At 36.4% G+C, this 21,787-nt stretch overlaps 1 protein-coding gene across 1 annotated transcript in view; it reads right to left on the minus strand.

The window, feature by feature from the left end:
* Window positions 1-21,787, minus strand: part of LOC150079624 (polyprenol dehydrogenase-like) — a 96,788-nt gene that overhangs the window by 28,963 nt on the left and 46,038 nt on the right. Inside the window, exons 5-6 of the mRNA XM_090383143.1 lie at window positions 16,081-16,188; window positions 960-1,031 (exon numbers count right to left, since the gene is read on the minus strand). Coding sequence (XP_090239269.1) covers window positions 960-1,031; window positions 16,081-16,188 — 180 coding nt within the window. The remainder of the gene's footprint in view (window positions 1-959; window positions 1,032-16,080; window positions 16,189-21,787) is intronic.

The raw sequence follows: 21,787 nt of genomic DNA on the forward strand, positions 1-21,787 counted from the left end.
CTGTGATAGGGACACTAGCAAATTTCAAAGATTGCCTGCAGATTTCCTTCCAACAATAGCAGAAATGTAATGCAGTAGAAGGAAAGTATTTTGAAAGCAAAATTTGGAAAATAGCATTATGATTAAAATTATCAAAGTGCAAATAGAAGCTTAGTTAGTTTTATCTCATGACAAATAAGTTAAGGGCTGCTATGACAACTCATGCAGTTTTGTCAATGATATGCAGGAATTTTACCGGTAGGTTTTGGTTTGGTTTTTTTTAGGAACATTAGCAACTAAGGCCATATTGCTCCGGGTATATGCGGTGGTCATTCCCTGACCTTTCTGCATCCTCCGTATTTGGTGGTCACGGGCTCAAACCCCGGTCTAATCAAGAAGCGTGTGGTACTCACTGCTGCTCCTGCCCACCTGGTTACGGAGGCGCCATTTACCAGTAGGAGTAAGGAGGTAATTATTCTGCAAGATGTGGCCTAAAACAATGATTAGGCCACATCCTGAGTACTGTACACTGTAACGAAGTCTCAATTTAGGAAGGATGTGGATCTGTTGGAACAGACATAGAAAAGAGCAACCAAAATGGTCAGGAGAACAAAAGGGTATTCTTATCAAGAAAGACTTCAGTTCTGCAACTGCAGCATCTGGAAACTAGTTACCTACGAATAGGTGTTATTGAGGTGTTTAAGGTTCTGAAGGGATTGAGTAAGCTAAATGTTGATGGCATCCTTACTGTTTCTTAGACAATACATGAGGAGACAAATTTAAATCAAGGAAAGATGGTTGCAGGATAGATGTACAAACATTTTTCTTCATCCAGTAGGTAGTTCGAATAAATTCAAGGAAGAACTAGACAAACTGTTGGATGGGGATGGACAGGTGATGTGAGAATTTTTTTTTTGGCTGATGATATATAAGCTTGCTTCCTTGACTAATATTAAATCCTTTAAAAGTATTTTACCTACCTTGAGAATTAGGAACTTCATCTTGTAGTTGCTTAATAATCATTTTAGCTTGTAATTTAGAAGTTGGTGAACCTTACAAATAAAAGTAAAATATAGCCATTTATCATCTTTTAACTCGTACTCTGTATAAACATGAAAGAAAGTAAGAAAATTCCTAATTCCTTTTTGAAAATATCAGTTTATCTCAAAAATACTTAAAAAATTTATTAATGAAATGTCTCAAAATGTTCAAGAAGTTTAAAATATAGAATTTAAAAGTTTGAATACTGTTCACTAGCATTTGATGAAAGCACATACATAATAAACACTGCTTAATTATCTATTTTTGTTCAAGGACTTCATTATTCTTTTAATATCAAGAAGAAATGTTATCATTGAGCCAATGAAAAGTACGACTACAGGCTTGATTATAATAAGTTAAAAAGACTTTCAGTGGTCAGGAAAAATAAAGATGATGTTTCACTGTTTAAAAGAGAAATAGGCGAAAAACATTTTGCTGAGGCCTTTGTATTTCACTGTACAGTCGGTCCTCGTATAACACGTGTTTGCATTACACGAATTCGATCATACACGATTTATAAATAGGGGAACGTTATCTTATATAACACGAACCGAATTTGCTTATACACGATTCGCCTTTGTGTTTACAAGAAATGGCAGTCGAATGCGGAATCACCCCAACTGAACGCAACACGATAGGAACGAAGAAGATTCTGAAAATGTATTTATGTGTTTTATATCAGTGAAGGGGAAACACATTTCACCATAATAACGTAAAAACCAACGCAATTCCAGCTATCGGTATAATCGCAAATGCAATTAGATGGAGTTTACTACCAGTTTATAACAGATTCCACTAGCAGAAACGCAACTGGAAATTGTTTTTATTGTTTTATGGTAGTAACCCCTAGAAATGTGCTTTAGTAAAATGTGAGGTGTTAATAGTGTATCTCTGCCTTTACGGTGTTGTTTATTCAGTTGCTACACGCGCACAGCTTTGTTTCTGTGTATCAAGCGTGCCACCTCGTTTGTAATTGTGCTTTATTCCCTAAAAATTAGTAAAATACTTAAAAGGTGTGAAAAGGAAGCGTCCTGGCTAAGACACTGCAGATTCAGAGAGAAAAAAAAAGAAGCAATATCGATAAACAGAGGCGGACTGGGTCAAAAATTCTTACCCGGGAAAATTTGTAGTGGCCTCATACTACGGTTTATGGCCAAAATCACACCGGCCTCCGGCCCACCGTGGTTTCCCCCATAAGGCTTATGGCCAGTCCGCTTCTGTCGATAGAGAAAAAAATATGAAATTGTGAAACGCTTTGAGCGAAATGAAAGACCATGTGATATTGCACATGCTACAGACCTAAATGAGGCAACGCGGAGAATTACAAAGAATGCAGAGAAAATAAAAACAACTTTCATAGCGGGAACAACTCAAAGTGTAATTAAAATCCATTAGATTAAGACAGAAAGAATTGGAAGAGATGGAACGGCTGTCATCTCTTTGGATAGAAAATCAAACAAAAAGCAAGTTTGCTTACGATAGAAGCAAAAGCATTAGCAATATTTTATTACGACTTACGTATTATAATTTATACTTACGTATTATAAAATACGTAAGTATTTTATTATGACTATTTTATTTAATATAATAAATTTTTTACGAATAAAATACGTATTTTATCCGTAAAAAATACTTTTTTAGTATTAAAAAATACTAAAAATACTTTATTATAATATAATATTATTTTTATTACGTATTTTAATCGTTATAAAATACGTAAGTATTTTATAACGATTAAAACGTAAGTATAATACGTAAGTATTTTATAACGATTAAAATTACCCGATTATTATTGTGTTTGGTAATGTTTTGGTTCCAAATGTGTGTTCAATCTTGGGTGGTCAGCACCTAACCCTACTTTTCCCATAGGGCCTGTTGTTTATATTGCACGAGGGTTTCTAGGAACGCAACTATCGTGCTATACGAGGACAGACTGTATAATACACCATCAAAATTTATCTTCTAAATCAGTAAAATCTGGTTATGTTATGCCTGTCATTGTGAAGTGTATAAATTTTATTAATGAAAATCATCCCTGAATCATTGAGAATTTCATAAGCTACTTACATATTAAATCTAAATACACTGATTTGATATATTATTGTGAAGAGATTGCTTTTTAAGGCAAAAATGTTAAAAATATTTTATTATCTCAGGTAAGAAGCAAAACTATTCATGGAAACAAAAGAAATTCCTATTCCTGATCTTAGTGATGATTACTGGAGCAGATTTAGACTTTTTTGTGGATATTACAAGTCACCTAAATGATCTTAATATGAAAACACAGAAGCAAAACCAAGATGTGAGTCAACTACATGGATATACACAAACTTTAAAAAAAAATTTATTTTATGGTGAACTCATATGATAAAGGACAATTTGTATAAATTCCCAACATTTGAAAATTATATTGGCAAATTTAATATCAGTAATTATACAAATACGAGAGGGGTTCAAAAAAGATTTGTATTCACCCAGAAGTTTATTTGTTTGTTATTTGGTTTTTAGGAGCATTAACAACTAAGGCCATGTTGCTCTGGGGAAATGCGGTGGTCATTCCCAGACCTTTCTGCATCCTCCGTATTTGGTGGTCACGGGCTCAAACCTTGGTCTAATCAAGAAGCGTGTGCTATGCACTGCTGCATCTGCCCACCTGGCTACGGAGGTGCCCACCTAGAATTAGTTGTGACAGAAGGTTGAAACAAACACCATGGATTACACTTTTTAAACATAGTCACAAGACAAAATGACACATTTTTGCAACCTCTCAATACAGGCCGGTTTTGTAGCAGTCCTCTAACTGTTCTTCAAACCACAACTTGGCAGCAGAAATAACCTTATTATCAGCAGCAAAGTGTTTTCCGCAAAGAGAGGACTTCGAGGTACAAAAGAGGAAGAAATTCAGGGGTGCAAGGTCAGGGAAATAAACAGGATGAGGCAATATTTCAAACCCACATTTGTGGGCACACCTCACTGCAGCATGTGAGGAATGGCATCATAGGCAAATACTGTTGGGATATCAGAGACATGGTGACACACAGACATAAGCAGTGCAGAAGTGGAATCTGGGGGAGTACAATGTGTACAGAAAGGATAGCCAGGACAGGAAGGGAGGGGGGGTTATGCTGTTAGTTAAGAAACACAAAACCTAAGGAAGTGCATCCAACTGATGCTGGTGTATAATGCAATGGTGAGTCTGTTTGGTGTGACATAAGCACTGGTAAAGGAAAAATGAGAATATATGTGTGTTATAGGCCTAATGAATCTGATGAGTATAATGAGCAATTGTACAGAGAAATAGTGGGCCAGTAAATCAGAATGTCTTATAATGGGGGATTTTAACCTTCCAGATATATTGACTGGAACTTGTGGATTGGTCATTCGGACACTAGTTCGAGAGGCAACCAGAGAGAGTAATACTCATGATCTGATTATCAGCAGTGATTATTCGTGCATTAAAAATTTGCAGATAAAGGAACCACTGGGTGACAATGATCACAATGTACTGGTGTGGGAATTACTTAAAGATGTAACCTACCATCAAGGCTAAAGGGAAGGGCTTTTGCTTTCATAAAGGTGACTACAGGGGTCTCAGACAGTTTTTAAATTCTGTACAGTGGGATCAACAGATGATGCTACCAATGTTGAATTCTAAATGGGAAGCCTTCAGAGACTTAATTTTGGAGGCTACTAGGCTTTTCATTCCAACTAAGAAATACTGTTCAGGGTTTAGGCCTAAATGGATGTCAGATGAACTAATGAGGATCACGTCAGAGAAGAAAAATGTATGGTATGTATATAAATTATCAGGCAACACAAAAGCCTATGGCAGATATAAACTAGTCTGTAATCAAGTCACAAAGGAGGTTATCAGGTCACAAAGGAAGCAGGCGAAGGCAGAGTACGAGAAATATTTGTCAAAGGATGCAAAGAAAAACAGCAAAGTGTTCTTTACTTCTGTAAACTCTAGAAGAAAAGGGATGAATCAGATTGGACCACATAACATAGATGGGTTGACTATTGATGATCGTGCTCAGATAGCTGATAAACTAAATGAGTATTTTGCATCTACATTCACACATGAGGAGTTATTCAATGAGGGGAGTGCCAGAAGTTTATCAAACACTAACAGGCAGTTAAGTGATTTTGTAATAACTGGGAGCAAAGTGGAGGAGAAATTGTTGAAGTTAAACATAAGGAAGGCACCTGGGATGGATGGAATCTATCCAGTTATATTAAAGGAGGCAGCAAAGGAAGTAAGCAAACCCTTAGCCATAATTATGAGAGCTTCCTTGGACTCAAGGGAGGTCCCCATGGACTGGAGGTGTGCAAATGTTTCATCCATTCACAAAGGGGGGGTTTCAAAAGGTGACACAAGTAACTACAGACCTGTTAGTTTAACTTGTGTTCCGGGGAAAATAATGGAATCACTGGTTAAAGAAGCATTGCAGGATCATCTAGACAAGACTGCAGTAATAGTTACGACACAGCATATGTTTGTTAAAGGTAGGTTGGTTGGGGATTTTTTTGGTGCATCAGCATCTATGGCCATAGTGCTTCATACATATGGAAAGTATGGATGTTATTTCTTACAAGTAGGGATAATTTTCTAACTATGGCTACAAAATTATTATTTATTTTTATTTTTTTTTATTAGCTAAAGGAGGTGATATATATTAATCCTTTTGAGAAAAGTAATGTTTGAGACATTTATTTTATTACTCAAGATTGAAGAAAGTGTAAGAGGGTCTTTCGTTATGTCAGTAGTGAGAAGGTTCTGGCGTTCTCTTGCATATTTTGTGCATTCGACAAAGATATGTTTCACGGAAAGTGTAGTGTTACAGTGATGACACCGAGGGGAGTCTCCCATCTTAAGAGTTACAGGCAGGTCTTGTCTGATCAATTTTATTGGATACTATGATGTGGTCACAAAGGAACTGAATGCTAAAAATAATTTTGATATCATATACTTGGATTTCAGGAAAGCTTTTGATACTGTTGCACACGGAAGACTGTTGTACACATTGGGGAGGTATGCCATAAGGGTAAGTTGCTACAATGAATAAAGGGATGGTTGAGTGGGGGACGACAGAGTGGTAATCAATGGACACTGCTCTTCGTGGACTTATTAGTGGAGTTCCCCACGTTTTGGTGTTGGGCACATTGTTGTTTTGTATACAGTCAGTTCTCGTATAGCACGATAGTTGTGTTCCTAGAAACCCTTGTGCAATGCAAAATTATGCAATATAAATAACAGGCCCTATGAGAAAAATAGGGTTAGGTGCACACCACCCAAGACTGAACACACATTTGTAACCAAAACATTAGCAAACACAATAAATAATCGTAATAAAATACTTATGTATTTTATTATGACTATTACATAATAAAATATTGCTAATACTTTTGCTTCTATTGTAAGCAAATTTGTTCTTTTTTTTGATTTTCTATCCAAACAGATGACAGCGGTTTCATCTCTTCCAATTCTTTGTGTGTCTTGATCTAATGGATTTTATTACGCTTTGAGTTGTTCCTGCTGTGAAAATTTTTATTTTCTCTGCATTCTTTCTAATTCTTTCAGTTCGCTCAAAGTGTTTCACAATTTCATATTTTTTCTTTATCGACAGAGGTGGACTGGCCATAAGCCTAACTGGGGAAACCCTGGTAGGCCGGAGGCCAGAAGACAATGGAGGCTAGTGTGATTTTGGCCATAAACGCTAGTATGAGAGGTGCCTCCGTAGCCAGGTGGGCAAGAGCAGCAGTGCATAGCACACGCTTCTTGATTAGACCGGGGTTCGAGCCCGTGACGACCAAATACGGAGGATGCGGAAAGGTCAGGAAATGAACACCGCATATCCCCGGAGCAATATGGCCTTAGTTGCTAATGCTCCTAAAAACCAAAACAACAACAACAACAGCTAGTATGAGGCCGCTACAAATTTTCCCGGGTAAGAATTTTTGACCCAGTCCACCTCTGTCTATCGATATTGTTTTTTCTCTCTGAATCTGTGGTGTCTTCACCAGGAAGCTTCCTTTTCACACCTTTTAAGTATTTTACTCATTTTTAGGTAATAAAGCACAATTACAAAATGAGGAGGCATGCTTGATACACAAACAAAGCTGAGCGCGTGTAGCAACTGAATAAACAACACCATAAAGGCAGAGACACACTATTGACGGCTCACTATCTCACATTTTACTAAAGCACATTTCTGGGGGTTACTACCATAAAACAATAAACACAATTTCCAGTTGCGTTCCTGCTAGTGGAATCTGTTATAAACAGGTAGTAAACTCGATATAATTTCATTTGCGATAATACCGATAGCTGGAATTGAATGGGTTTTTATGTTATTATGGTGAAATGTGTTTCCCCTTCACTGATAAAAAAAACATAAATACATTTTTAGAATATCTTCATTCCTATTGTGTTGCGTTCAGTTGGGGTGAATCCACGTTTGACTGCCATTTCTTGTAAACACAGGCGAATCGTGCATAAGCGAATTCGGTTCGTGTTATACACAATATCATTCTCCTATTTATAAATTGTGTATGATCGAATTCGTATAGTGTAAACACGTGTTATATGAGGACTGACTGTATTTATCAGTGATATCATTGAAGATATATCACATTTAATGTCCAAGTTTGCAGATGATACGAAGGTTGGCAGGGCTGTTAACAACAGTAAAGACAGTATGCTACTCCAACTGAATCTAGATAAGTTGGGCAAATGGGCTGAAAAGTGGCAATTGAAGTTTAACCTTGACAAATGCAAAGTACTGCATATGGGTAGCAATAACCAAAGATAAACGTACCAACTGTGTGGTACTACACTCAGGGAAGTGGAAAGTGAAAAAGACCTGGGGGTAATTGTGCAGTCAAATATGAAGTTTGCTGATCAGTGCAGAGGGACTGCCAGGGCAGGTCATGGAATCTTGTCAATGATATATAGGAATTTTGCTAGCAGGGACAGGGAGGTGATTATCCCGTTGTATAAGGCAATGGTCAGGCCACACCTAGAGTACTGTGTACAGGTCTGGAGGCCTCATTTTAGGAAGGATGTAGAGTTGCTAGAATAAGTACAAAGAAGGGCAACAAGATTGGGGAGGGGAACAAAGGGGTGTTCTTAACAAGAAAGACTTAAGTTCTGCAAACTGCAGCGCCTAGAGAGAAGGCAACTGTGAGGTGATCTGATTGAGGTGTATAAAGCCTTGAATGGTTTGAGCAAGCTGAATGCTGATGACATTCTTCCTCTTGCTCAGATTAAGAACCAGAAGAGGCACAGATTCAAATTGAGGAAAGACAGTTGTAGAATAGATGTGCGGAAATTTAGAATGGAAGTCTGTTCCTCAAATCGAAAATGGAAGTCTGTTCCTCAAATCGACTACCTGCTGGCCTTTAGCCAGCAGGTAGTCGATTTGAGGAACAGACTTCCATTTTTTGTTGTGGAAGTTGATAGACTAAATAAATTTAAGGCTGAGCTGGACAGGCATTTGGAACGAATGGAGGGGTGAAATGGGAGATTTTTTTTGGCTGATGCTGCGTAAACTTGCTTTCTTGCATCGTATGCCTCTAATAATGCTAATGCATAGGAGGCATTATCGTGAAGCAAGCACACACCTTTTGACAACTTTCCCCATCTTTTTTCTTTAATAGCAGTACATAGCTTTATGAGGAGGTTGCAATAATACTTTGCCATCACAGTACAGCCCTTTTAAAGGTAATCTTCTGACTCTTGATTTTTTAAGGAGTCCTTATGTGCTGTAATGTAGTAACTAGATCGTATATATAGCTTAGCTTAATTTTCAGCACTCACCTCATAGTAATCCGCTTAGCTGGTGGAGAGTTTTACCACATACATAGTGGCAATAGGATTTTAATGACTTATAGGGATTATGGGTTTAAAACTAAGTTATGGGCTATAAAAAAATTTTAAGAAAGGAAAGTGCACCTTCCATTCTATGGTTGCCTAATTAAATTAAATTAAATTAAGAAAAAAATAGAAGCTAATAGTCGCGCACGAGCGACTATTAGCTTCTATTATTCTCTCATTTCTCCCCCATTTGGAATTTAGCACATATTAAGTTTTCACGTGCACTGAAATGCATTTCGGGAACCCAACCCGTATATAACACAAGCGCGCTCTCTTCCCCCCACCACTATAGCTAACTGAAGATGAGGAATCTCGGAAGTCGCTCGTGCGCGACTATTAGCTTCTATTTTTTTCTTCATTTAATTTAATTAGGCAACCATAGAATGGAAGGCGCACTTTCCTTTCTTAAAAATTTTTTATAGCCCATAACTTAGTTTTAAACCCATAATCCCTATAAGTCATTAAAATCCTATTACCACTATGTATGTGGTAAAACTCTCCACCAGCTAAGCGGATTACTATGAGGTGAGTGCTGAAAATTAAGCTAAGCTATATATATGATCTAGGTAATCTTCTGTTAGTATTACACTATGCTGATCCAAAAAATTTACAGCATCACCTTGTCAACATCTGGTTACACCTTTTGTGGGGTTGTGATTCAGCATGCTTCCATCATTTTGACATTTGTTTAGTTCTGGGATCACAGTGAGGGATCCAAGCTTCATCTGTGGTGACTAGCCATGAAAAAAAACTCCTCCTGCTTTTCCCGGCACTTCAACAACATTTCATGTGCGCATTGTGCCCTTTCCTTCTTCTGGTAAAGGATCAGAGGTCTGGGAACCCATCTGGCAGTCTAAAAAAACAAGGTAAACTACAGTCATTAGCAATCCACTGCAGGATGGAAGTCTCCTCAATGATTCATGTTGAGGGAGCATGGACCATAATCTGCAATGCTGGTCCAGTGCGGGTTGGCAGATCGACTGTATTTAGTGGTGAAGCTAGTCCTTTGATGCTAATAAAGTGATTTTCCAGGATTAATGCCTCAATTTTTGTAACCCTCTCTTCTGTTGCAGAGTTGCTAGGCATCCTGGGATTTCTTCATTACTAATGTCAACACCTGTATGGAAACGCAGATAGTGTTTCCCATAAACAGTGACCATTTCTTTGTGGATTGTTTTGGATGATTTCCCTTGCAGAAAGAGGAACCGTATCACTGATCTATATTCCACTTTATCCATTGTGCCACTTCACTTCATTCAGCTCTGCAGAGAAAAAAAAAAATCAGATTGAAACAATCATTTTTCTATCAAAACTATATTCGGGTACCCCCCCCCCCAAAATCTCGTATTTTAAAAGGGGTGTATTGCAAGTTCAACAGCAGATTTGAAGATTAAAAAAAAAAAAAAAAAAAAAAAAAAAGGATATTATATTTGAGCTACTTTCATCACTTTTTTCCTATTAAAATTATCAAAAAGATTCTAGAAAATTTTAAAATGGAACTGCTAATAGAAAATATTGCATCTAGCTAATTTAGAAAACTTTGCATTTAGCAACCAACAGCAATTGAACCAAATATTGAACTGGTCAAAGAGACTCAGTCACAAAGATCATATTAGGCTTCAAATATAAATTATTATAATTATATAATTCTAAAACTTGTTCTGATTTGTATCAAATATTTATAAACAGTATAATAAATGTAATAAGTGAAAATTTTTGTATTTATTTTGCTTTAATAATAAGATTAATTTTTAACACACTTTGAAATAAGCCATTTTTAATAAACAAAAATGGGAAAATAAAATACACTTTTTATTATTATAACAAAAAAGGTTCATGATGAGATTTATTGTATACACAGATAAATAAATTACAAATAATGCATTTATTTTATTTTTTAAGCACAATGTAATAAATCAGGAGGAATCTTAAACATTTAGTTATATGTGAAAGTTTCTAAAAAATTTCACAGCCTCTTATTTACTTCAAAGTAATTTCGTTTGGCCAACCACCCAAGAAAGTGTCCACCCTTGTATACCCTCAGGCTTGACCACTTGGCTTTTTATCCATGAATCCTTTAAAATATAAGAAACTCCAAATCACTTAAAAATATTTTTCTTTTAAAATTAATATATCTATGCAACAATCCATTATTCCAAAAATTGCTATAACTGAGGACCTTGGTGTTATTTTTAACACCAAATTCACATTCTCTCTGTGCATTGAACTCCTCATAAAAAAATTCACTTTACTTAAACAAGAGCATGTTTTCTGTCATAATTTAATAATTAGATACTTTAATGGTATGCTTAAAATGAATATCCTTCATGCTTCCATAAAAAAAAAAAAAAAAAAAATGAAAGTGGGAGCTGTCGTTATTTGGTTTTTAGCAGCATTAGCAACTAAGGCCATATTGCTCCAGGGATATGCGGTGGTCATTCCCTGACCTTTCCGCATCCTCCATATTTGGTGGTTATGGGCTCGAACCCCGGTCTAATCAAGAAGTGTGTGTGCTATGGCACTGCTGCTCCTGCCCACCTGGCTACAGAGGCACCTGAAAGTGGGAGAAAGCTACTTTGTATAGTCAGGAGTATCTTGATCCCACTTTCAGAAAATTGCTGCCATGGAATAGTTGTTTTTAAACTGGACATTTTTAAAGCAAATTATGAGGCAGTAATGTAAAAATAATTTAAAATAATTTACCGAAACATAATTTGTATCTCTTCTGTGGACTATAATTTTAAGATTGACTTGCCTTGATTTATGGGTTGTTGTTAGCAGATTCTATGCTGCTCCAATAAACTGTAAAGTTTATTGGAGTAGCACAGAATCTGCTAACCAGTAAAGATTACTAGAACCAGCAGGTATACCTAAATCCAGAGCGTTTTGCTTGTGCCAAGAAAATGTTTGATCTATGAGTTTAAAAATTATATTCTCTAAACTCTTAGTAATATTTTTGTAATCCAATATATTTCATTTTAACTTCTCAACTATAGTTTAAAATGAATTTGAAAGTGACAATCCAGATTATTATTAACTGATACGGTATAATTTTTGAAATTCAGATGATGACTGTAATCATGCTTAAATTGTAGTAGTTTTACATGATAACATATTTGTACTGTGTTATGTTCTTAGTTTTACATGTAAATGTGATGGTGGTTAAAAAAAAAAAAAAAAACAACACTTTCAGATGTTCATGGAACACTTAACCATGTAAAAGTCAGTAAATTCTAAGGTACCAAATGATAGATAAATTATGAAATTTTATCTATTTTTTTAAATTTCCACCAGAAATGTAATTTATATTACATCTGTCACAAAGAATATGTTAAAATGGCTTATCCACAGAAAAAAAGTATTTTGTGTCATCCAGTTTATGTATGCAACATGGACTCATATGAAACAATGCAGTGTGTAGGAGATGTCTTTTCCGCAAAGGGTCTACTCGGAGATTTACCATGAACTGAATATGCCTCAAACAGTCTGACATATTCTCTGGAAGAGCTTATTTCTGAAAGCTTACATGTTGCAATTAGTGCAGGTGTTAAAACCAAATGTAAAATACAAGAAATCCAACTACTGCACGACTTTTAACAGAAAACGGAGAAGGCATGGCAGCACAGCTCGGTGTCAGTGGTGAAGCCAATATTAACTTGAGCAAGGAATTCAACTGATACATTTCAGTGAGGGATGTTAAAACTCCTCACAATTAATCAAAAATGAACAGGATCCCCAAAAAATGAATGTGTTTGTGTCATTTCACATAAGAAAATTTAAGTATTTTTTTTCATGGAAAAAATATCTTCCTTTCCAGAAAAAAATAACAGAAAAACATTTCTTTTTATGGTGCATCATTTTAGGTCACACCACAACAGTATATTATGTATATACAAGTGTTTGTTAACAGCCCGATTTGCATGTTGTGAAGATGAAAAAACTTGGAATAACACATGATAGGAAATCCTACTTCCTCTGCCTGAGATTGGCTAATTACAGTCTTAATCAAAGAAGCCTTTAAGAATTTGAATTTAGATTAATTTTAAATACAGTCTCCTATGGGATTTGAATCATCCAGTTTGCAAAGACAAATTTCATGATTAGTTTTGTATTTATGTTTATGAGATACGGAAGACTCTCCGAATGAGAGGGAAACAATTACTGGACATGTTTGATGAATTTGAAGTGCTGATCAAGGCATCAAAGGCAGATATTGTTGGGATATCAGAGACATGGTGTCACACAGATATAAACAGTGAAGAATTGGAATTTGGGGAGTACAATGTGTACAGAAAGAATAGACATGGTAGGAAGGGAGGAGGGTTATGCTGTTAGTTAAGAAACACAAAATCTAAGGAAGTGCATCGAGTTGACATGGGTGGACAGTGACATCCCAAACAGTTGAGTCTGTTTGGGATGACATAAAAAATGGAAAGGGAAAATGAGAGTAAGAGTGTGTTATAGGCCTAATGACTGTTATTTTGTTATTTGGTTTTTAAGAGCATTAGCAACTAAGGCCATATTGCTCCGGGATATGCGGTGGTCATTCCCTGACCTTTCCGCATCCTCCATATTTGCCTAATGACTGATGAGTACGACGAATAGTTGTGCAGAGAAACAGAGTGGGACAGTACAGAATGTATTGTAATGGGGGATTTTAACCTTCCAGATATTGACTGCAACTTGTGAGTTGGTCACTCGCATGCTAGCAAGACTTTTGTGGATTTATTGGAGGATGTTTTTCTACAGCAACATGTTCGAGGGGCAACCAAAGGGAGTAATACTCTTGATCTGATTATCAGCAGTGATTATTCAGGCATTAAGAATTTTCAGATAAAGGAACCACTAGGTGAACAGTGATCACAGTGTACTGATGTGGGATTTACTTAAAGATGTAACTACCATCAAGGGTAAAGGGAAGGTTTTTTGTTTTCGTAAAGGTGACTACAGTGGTCTCAGACAGTTTTTAAATTCTATACAGTGGAATAAACTGATAATGTTACCAACAGTGAATTCTAAATGGGAAGCTTTCAGGGACTTAATCTTGGAGGCTACTAAGCTTTTCATACCAACTAAGAAATACTGTTCAAGTTTCAGGCCTAAATGGATGTCAGATGAATTAATGAGGCTCATGGCAGAGAAGAAAAATGCACGGGATGCATATAAATTAACAGGTGATACAGGAGTCTACGGTAGATATAAACTTGTCTATAATCAAGTTGCAAAAGATGTTAGGCAGGCAAAGGAAAATTACGAGAAATCTTTGGCAAATGATGCAAAGAAAAACAGCAAAGAGTTCTTTACTTATGTAAACTCTAGAAGAAAGGGGATGAAACAGATTGGTCCACTTAACATAGATGGTTCAACTACCGATGATCCTGCTCAAGAAGTTGATAAACTGAATGAGTATTTTGCATCTACATTCCTACATGAGGAGTTATTCAAGGAGGGGAATGCCAGAAGTTTATCAAACTCAAACAGGGAACTAAGTGATTTTGTAATAACTGAGAGAAAAATGGAGGAGAAATTGTTGAAGTTAAACATAAAAACGGTACCTGGAGTGGATGGAATCTATCCAGTTATATTGAAGGAGGCAGCAAGAGAAGTTAGCAAACCCTTAGCCATAATTATGAGAGCACCCTTAGATTCAGAGGAGGTCCCCATGGACTGGAGACGTGCAAATGTATCCCCAATTCACAGAGGTAGTTCAAAGGGTGATACAAATAATTATAGACCTGTTAGTTTAACTTCTGTTCTGGAGAAAATAATGGAGTCACTGGTTAAAGAGATGATACAGGATCATCTAGACAAGACTGCAGTAATAGTTCAGACACAGAATGGGTTTGTTAAGGGAAGTCTTGTCTAACCAATTTGACTGGATACTATGATGTGGTCACAAAGGAACTAGATGTAAAAAATAATTTTGATATCATATACTCAAATTTCAGGAAAGCTTTTGATACTGTTGCGCATGGAAGACTGCTGTACAAATTGGAGCGGTATGGCATTAAGGGCAAGTTGTTGCAATGGATAAAGGGATGGTTGAGTAGGAGTCAGCAGAGAGTGGTAATAAATGGACACTGCTCTACATGGACTAATGTTATTAGTAGAGTCCCCCCAGGGTTCAGTGCTGGGCCCTTTGTTTTGTGTATTTATCGATGAAGGTATATCAGGCTTAATGTCCAAGTTGGCAGGTAATACAAAGTTTGGCAGGGTTGTTAATGACACTAAAGACAGTATGCTACTGCAACAGGATCTAGAAAAGTTAGGCAGATGGGCTGAGAAGTGGCAACTGAAGTTTAACATTGACAAATGCAAAGTACTGCATGTGGATAACAGTAACCCAAGAGAAACATACCAACTGTGTGGTGCTATTCAGGGAGGTAGAGAATGAAAAAGACCTGCGAGTAATTTTGCAGTCAGATATGAAGTTCTCTAAGCAGTGCAGATGGGCTGCCAGAGCAGGTCATGGAATTTTGTCAATGATATATAGGAATTTTGGTAGCAGAGACAAGGAGGTGATTATTCCTTTGTATAAGGCAATGATTAGGCCACACCTTGGGTACTGCATATAGGTCTGCAGGCCTCATTTTAGGAAGGATGTAGGGTTGCTAGAACGAGTACAGAGAAGGGCAACAAGATTGGCGAGAGGAACAAAGGGGTGCGCTTACGAAGAAAGGCTTAAGTTCTTTAAGTTGCAGCATCTGGAGACTAGGCATCTGTGGGGTGATCCGATTGAGGCCTTGAATAGTATATAAGGCCTTGAATGGTTTGAGCAGGCTGAATGCTGACGGGATACTTCTGCTGCTTGCTCAGACTAAGAACCTGAGGGGGCATAGATTCAAATTGAGGAAAGACAATTGTAGAATAGATGTGCAGAAATTTGTGTAGTTGATTGCTGGAACAGACTTCCATCTGTTATTGTGGAAGTTGATAGCTTAAATAAATTTAAGGCTGAAGTAGACAAACATTTGGAGTGACCAGATGGGTGAAATGAGAAGGTTTTTTTTTTTGGCTGATGCTATATAAGCTTGCTTTCTTGCATCATATGACTCAACTAATGCTAATGTTGATTGACCAGCTTGTGCCTCTACTTCATGAAGATTATATTGATTTCATCTTCCACCAAGACAGTATGACTTGTATAATCTTCCACCAAGACAGTATAATTCATGTGAACTTACCAATTATTACAAACATTCCATGTGATAACAAAAAACGCACAGTTTCTAAGCCAATTCCCTGAGTCCCTCCAGTAACCACAGCAACCTGGCCATCTCGCCTGAACAACCCTAAAAATATTTAAAATATTTTCAATTAGACTAGTAAACATTCAAAATATGTGAATATTTTATTATAATCTATTATGCTTTAGTTACATGTTACTGAATTTTCCTAGTGTTTTTTCAGAACAGTAAATGCTGTTTTATGAACTGGATGATATTACCTGAATTGATGAATCAGGTATACTTTAAGTCAGGGGCGTATTCACGGGTGGGAAGAGGGGGCATATGCCCAACCAAAAATTTGAAATTAAAGAAAAATAACACAAGCGTTCTACAAAAAAGCACTGGTCGCCATGTCCCCTCCCTCACGATGATACCTGGATATGCCACTGCTTTAGGTTATGTGAATACAAGATACCATATTTCATATATATGCAAATTGTACTCTCTCTTATGAATATTTTTTAAAATACACTATACATTTTCAGTTAAATTCAAATTTGTAATTGGGCTGCCACTAAGACTTTTTTTGAAGGAAATTTTTGAGTTATGCAGTACTGAATGGAACTGCACAAATATTTTTAAGAACTATATGTATGTGTGTGTGTGTGTGTGTACGCACATTAAAAAGACAAAAAAATAATAAAATAAAATCTGCACTTCAGGACAGTTTAAAGCAGTGCTTTTTTTGTAAAAAAATAGGTGCCCATTTTTTGCTATCAGGAAAAACTGAAAATTAAAAGGATATGAAAAGTACTCTAAAAGTTTTTTTCCCTGATATTGTTACTTTCGTAGTAATGTTTTTGGAATAAGAACAACAAATTTAGTACATTAACACAGTTTATTAAGCATAAATTTATCATTCAAGTATATTAAAAAATAAGTAAAATATGAGTAAAATAAGTAAATAAATTGGTCAATTACTGAGTGCCGGGCACTCAGGATGAAGGGTCCGTAGTCACGAATGGTTGTTAGTGTAGTATCTCAAATAGAGAGCTCTATGGTAACTGAAAAAAAGTTTCTAGTACCCCAGCTTTGCTTAAAACTGAGGAACTAACGAAAACGCTATTTGAATCTTTACAGTTGTTGTGAATGATAAGGGTGGGAGAAGCGACTCCGACTTCTTCTTGGGGAAGTGATTAAAGTGTTGGGGGAGAAGCGACTGGCAGGTGAGGGCCGTGCAAGACTCGGCGCAGGCGTCTCCCCACCACCGCCGCCTCAACACTGGCTCTCTGAGTACCTCCTTGCTGGGACAACTCCAGCTTTGAAAACTGTTAAAAAATACTTCTCGTCGCAAAATTTATAAATGACCTTTATAGAATTATTAACTAACTATTTAGCAACCTTTTTATCACCAAAAGGAGGGTTGATTAGTACAAAGAAGCACGCCATCGAAGTGCAATAAAAAATTGTTTTTTTAATTTTAACACAAAAAGTAAATGACAGATTTCAATCGGAATAGTTTTCCCTTGAAAAGCATCGAATAACGCATAGCTAATGTGATTTTTAAATTTTTAGCTCCATTAGCAACGGAAAAAGAGGGGGAGGGGACACGAAAATTACTCAGTTTCCTGTCTGGCACCGCCATTTTTAATTTTAAAAATATTTTAAAATTATATTTTAAACCTACTCGTTGAGCTCTTTCCGTCAGTGTATAATAAGCTATAGGTTGTCGATGACATTTTTGTCCCCCACACATTTTACCTCCCCCCCCATTTCTCAGGCAAATTTTTTTCAACAACGATCAATATGGCATTATGTTGGCCCACATGCTGTACAAATCCATGCAAAATTTCAAGTTGATAGGTTGAGTGGTTCCAGAGATACAATGCTGTGACAGATAGATGGACAGACAGACAACTGAGTGACATTATAAGGGTGCTTCGTTAGACTACGGCCCCTAAAAATAATAAGTAAAAATAATTTCATAATAAAGTATTTGTAGAATATTCCAAATTTTTATTAAGTTCTCATCCAACTTCCTATGCTGACTTCTTTTCTTCCTCTTTGTGTGTCTCTTGCTTAATGCGTTTCCGGAGCAGCCACGAATCGACATATTTTGCTGGATCGAAGCGGATCAGCAGTGGGCCTACAAACAGTAGTGAAGAGACTGTTTTTGTCATCAACAAAGCTCTGGTTGGGCTGACAATCAGATTCATTTGTGAAAATTCTTGTTCACATTCACTCGATGAAATTGGTATCCTCCTCAGAGCGTTCATCAAATGCTTTAATTCTTCCAAAACCATCTTTTCAATTAGGTATTCCGAAATCCACAAATTGTATCCCTTTCATTTAACTGTAACCTAATTGACAATTTTCTAACTTCATTTTCACCAAATGCCATCATTTCACGTTTAGAAGGTTTAATACCTTTGTTGTCTCTGTTTTCCTTCTCTCATCATTGGTATTGTCATTAGTTCTTAAATTTGAATTTTTTTCTTTTCTTTTGTTTTCTTTTTGAAACTATCCAAAATGTCGGTGTCATTTGGATTTTAAGATACTGTGAATATGTAAATAGAGATAGGGAAAATTTACGGAAAAATTTGGATAACGCACTTTCGCGAAACAACAAATAATTATTTGTCGGGGTAAAAGAAAATCACTCCCTCCTAATTCTCGAACGGGACGCTTACAGCGGTGTCCAACCTACGGCCCGATAGGAAAGTGAATTAAAACAGCATTTTAAATTTTGTTAATTATCAAAAAAATTTTCTCATTAAATGTTTTGTTCAGTAAATGTAATTGTGTATTGTACTTAATAAAATTTTCGAATATTTTTAATTTTACTTTTACATGCAACAAGATATGGAAAAAGGAATACACTAAAGAAATCTAACTTCGAATTTTTTTTGAATATAGCCCCTGTACGGGAAAAGTTTGGATACCACTGCAGTAGAAGGTGGACCAGAGCCCATTGGGAATATCCCCTTGATCTGCTCACTGCCAACCAGCGTGACTTCTCCATATGTGGGCCAGGTGGTTGGATAGGTTTTACCAGGTACCACTAAGTTGTAGAATGGTAATCCCTTTAGCTCTCTTAATTGGCGCAGCAGCACTAATTGCCTAAATTGCCTGAAGGCCAAAAATGCGAACAGTGCGTACCGAGTATATTCTCTCCTAATCCGTTCCCTATATGAAAATTTTCTGGCTCAACAGAAAGTATTTTAAATGTAACTTCCAAGGGGAATTCAAAATAATTCGCTATAAAAGGATTTCTTTAAACAGAGGTCCGACTGGGTAATTTAGAATTATAAAAATGGTTATACAGTTTTATATAGAAAATATCTTAACAATAGACAGTGAAAACTGCTATTTTAGTTAAATAATTTTAGGCTTTTTTGAATAGCAAATTTAAGGAATATTACAAATTTCGAAGTGTATTACATCCAAATGCACACGTCACTGTTAATAAAGGTGCCTGTATGCTGTACTGTTGCGTACCGTCCCAAAAAAGCACTGGTTTAAAGTAATTATCATGTGATCAACTTCACAGCCAGTTCTGCCTACATTTAAATATCCATCAAGTTTTGTAACTGTGCAGATGAGTTTTAAGTTCTACACACACTTGCCAAAAAAAATAGGAACCTTTATTCAGAATTGAATCGGCCACCTTTGTTTCAAATAACCACAAATGTGCGGTGCGGCATGGATTCTATGTGTTTTAATGCATTTTGGTCTAATTGTAACCATTCTTCCAACAAAATATTACACAGCTGCGGCAAAGTTCAAGGAAGAGGACTTTGTTGCTGAGCTCTCTCCAGCATATTCCACACCTTCTCAACAGCATTGGGATCAGGTGAATGTGGGGCCAGGAAAGATGGATGGTAACCATGTCATGTTCTCCAAACCATTCTGGCATGATGTGCTGCTGCATTGTCATCAATAATAAAGTTTCCATCGACTTCAGAATAAAAGTATAACATTGCAGGGGGGGGTGCAGTATATGTGATACAAAATTCAGGTACTTCATGGATGACTTTGACCTTCTTCCAGCATCAATGGATACTAGTCTGTGCCAACAAAACACCCCCCCCCCTCATATGATGATACCAACTCTAGACACTTGGCTAGTCTTATGAAGGCAAGCAGAGTCCATTACTTCATGAGGGTCCACCACACTTTCTGCCTTCCATCAGTGCAAAACAAGGTGTATCGTAATTCATCTGACCACATCACTGTCTTGCATTGTTCCACTGTCTAATCATGACATTCTCAGCACCATTGCAAGTGGATTTATCTGTTTCTTTCTGAAACAAGTGGCTTCTGAATAGGCAGGTGACTACCAATACCCAATTTCTTCAATTCCCAGCACATGGTAGGCAGTTCTGGGCTTGACTGAATTCAGATGTCATTTCCTGTACGCTGGCTGTCCTATTTTTCCATACTCCTTAGAGTATGATGGCTTCACTCGTGAAGTATTGTTTCTCTGCCACATTTAAGCCTTTGAGATGTGAAAAAACCACTCGCTTTCCAGTCATCAAAAACCTTTGAGATGAATGATTTTGAGAAACCAGTTATTTCTTTTGTGTCTTCAATCGTGGTTGCTGCCAAACATGTGCTCACAATAAGACCTTTTTAAAAATCTAATACATCATGCATTATCCCTATTCTGGCTAAAGTTTACTGCAATTGAACAGCCTGTGCAGTCTTCATGCTCAATGAGACAACACATCATTACCCCATCTCACAAGTTTTCTTTGCAACTATTTGAATTTATTCACATTTTATTTGAATTTCTTCTGTCTATGACTGTCTTAATACAAAGGTTTGTATTTTTTTGGCCAGTGTATATATGTTCCATATGTTCTTTTTGAAAATACAGCTATTACCACATTTTCTTAAATACTCTGCACTCCATTTTTTAAGACATAAAAAAGAAAAAAAAATTATGCAAATTTATTTTATATCAGCAGCATGATTTCCAATATTTATTGCCTCTTGAATTATTTTCAGTTTTTCATTACGAAGAACCTTTACACAATATACTATATGTTACATTCATCAGTAAAGGAAGGCAAACTTGGAATCTTCAGCTACACGAATGGGCTAGGTTATTTCTGTCATGTGTAAGGGAATCGCTCCATCCATTCGCTCCAAAAGTGATAAATGAGCAGGCCTCATTACCTTTCATTTCCACTTTAATTTTCTGTGTAGTAAATAACCTGCCGTTGTTATCTACCGGATCCAATTGTCAAAAATTGCAGGACCGATATCTGAATGAATCAGTATCATAGAAGAATGAAGAAGATTAATCAACAACAAGAAAAACAAAATACCTCTTTTAGATTACAGCCTCAGTTTTTTTTTTATGTAAACCCCAAACACGAGAAGTATTAGAACCTATAGTACTTAGTACCGTGCTTGGGTTGGAGGTTGAGAAGACAAAAGAAGATATTTGTTGACATTGGACTTGAACTTCTGTAGACTAATTTTCAGGAAATACGTATGAAGGAAGGTTGTTCCAGAAAACGGCAGTTGAATGAATAAATGAGGAAGATGAAAAGTTCGTTCTGTGAGTTCTGTGTAAGAGCTGCACACCTACATTTTTGGTTCTTTTTTTTTTTAGAAAAAAAAAGGTGACTGGGTATTCAAGAAAATTGGATAATTTATGTATTATCAGTTATTACTGCATTTAACAGTATGTAAATAACATATTAAATGATTT

This window comes from Mastigoproctus giganteus, chromosome 10 (assembly GCF_048544385.1).
Source record: "Mastigoproctus giganteus isolate SK-2022 chromosome 10, ASM4854438v1, whole genome shotgun sequence".
Taxonomy (NCBI): domain Eukaryota; kingdom Metazoa; phylum Arthropoda; class Arachnida; order Uropygi; family Thelyphonidae; genus Mastigoproctus; species Mastigoproctus giganteus.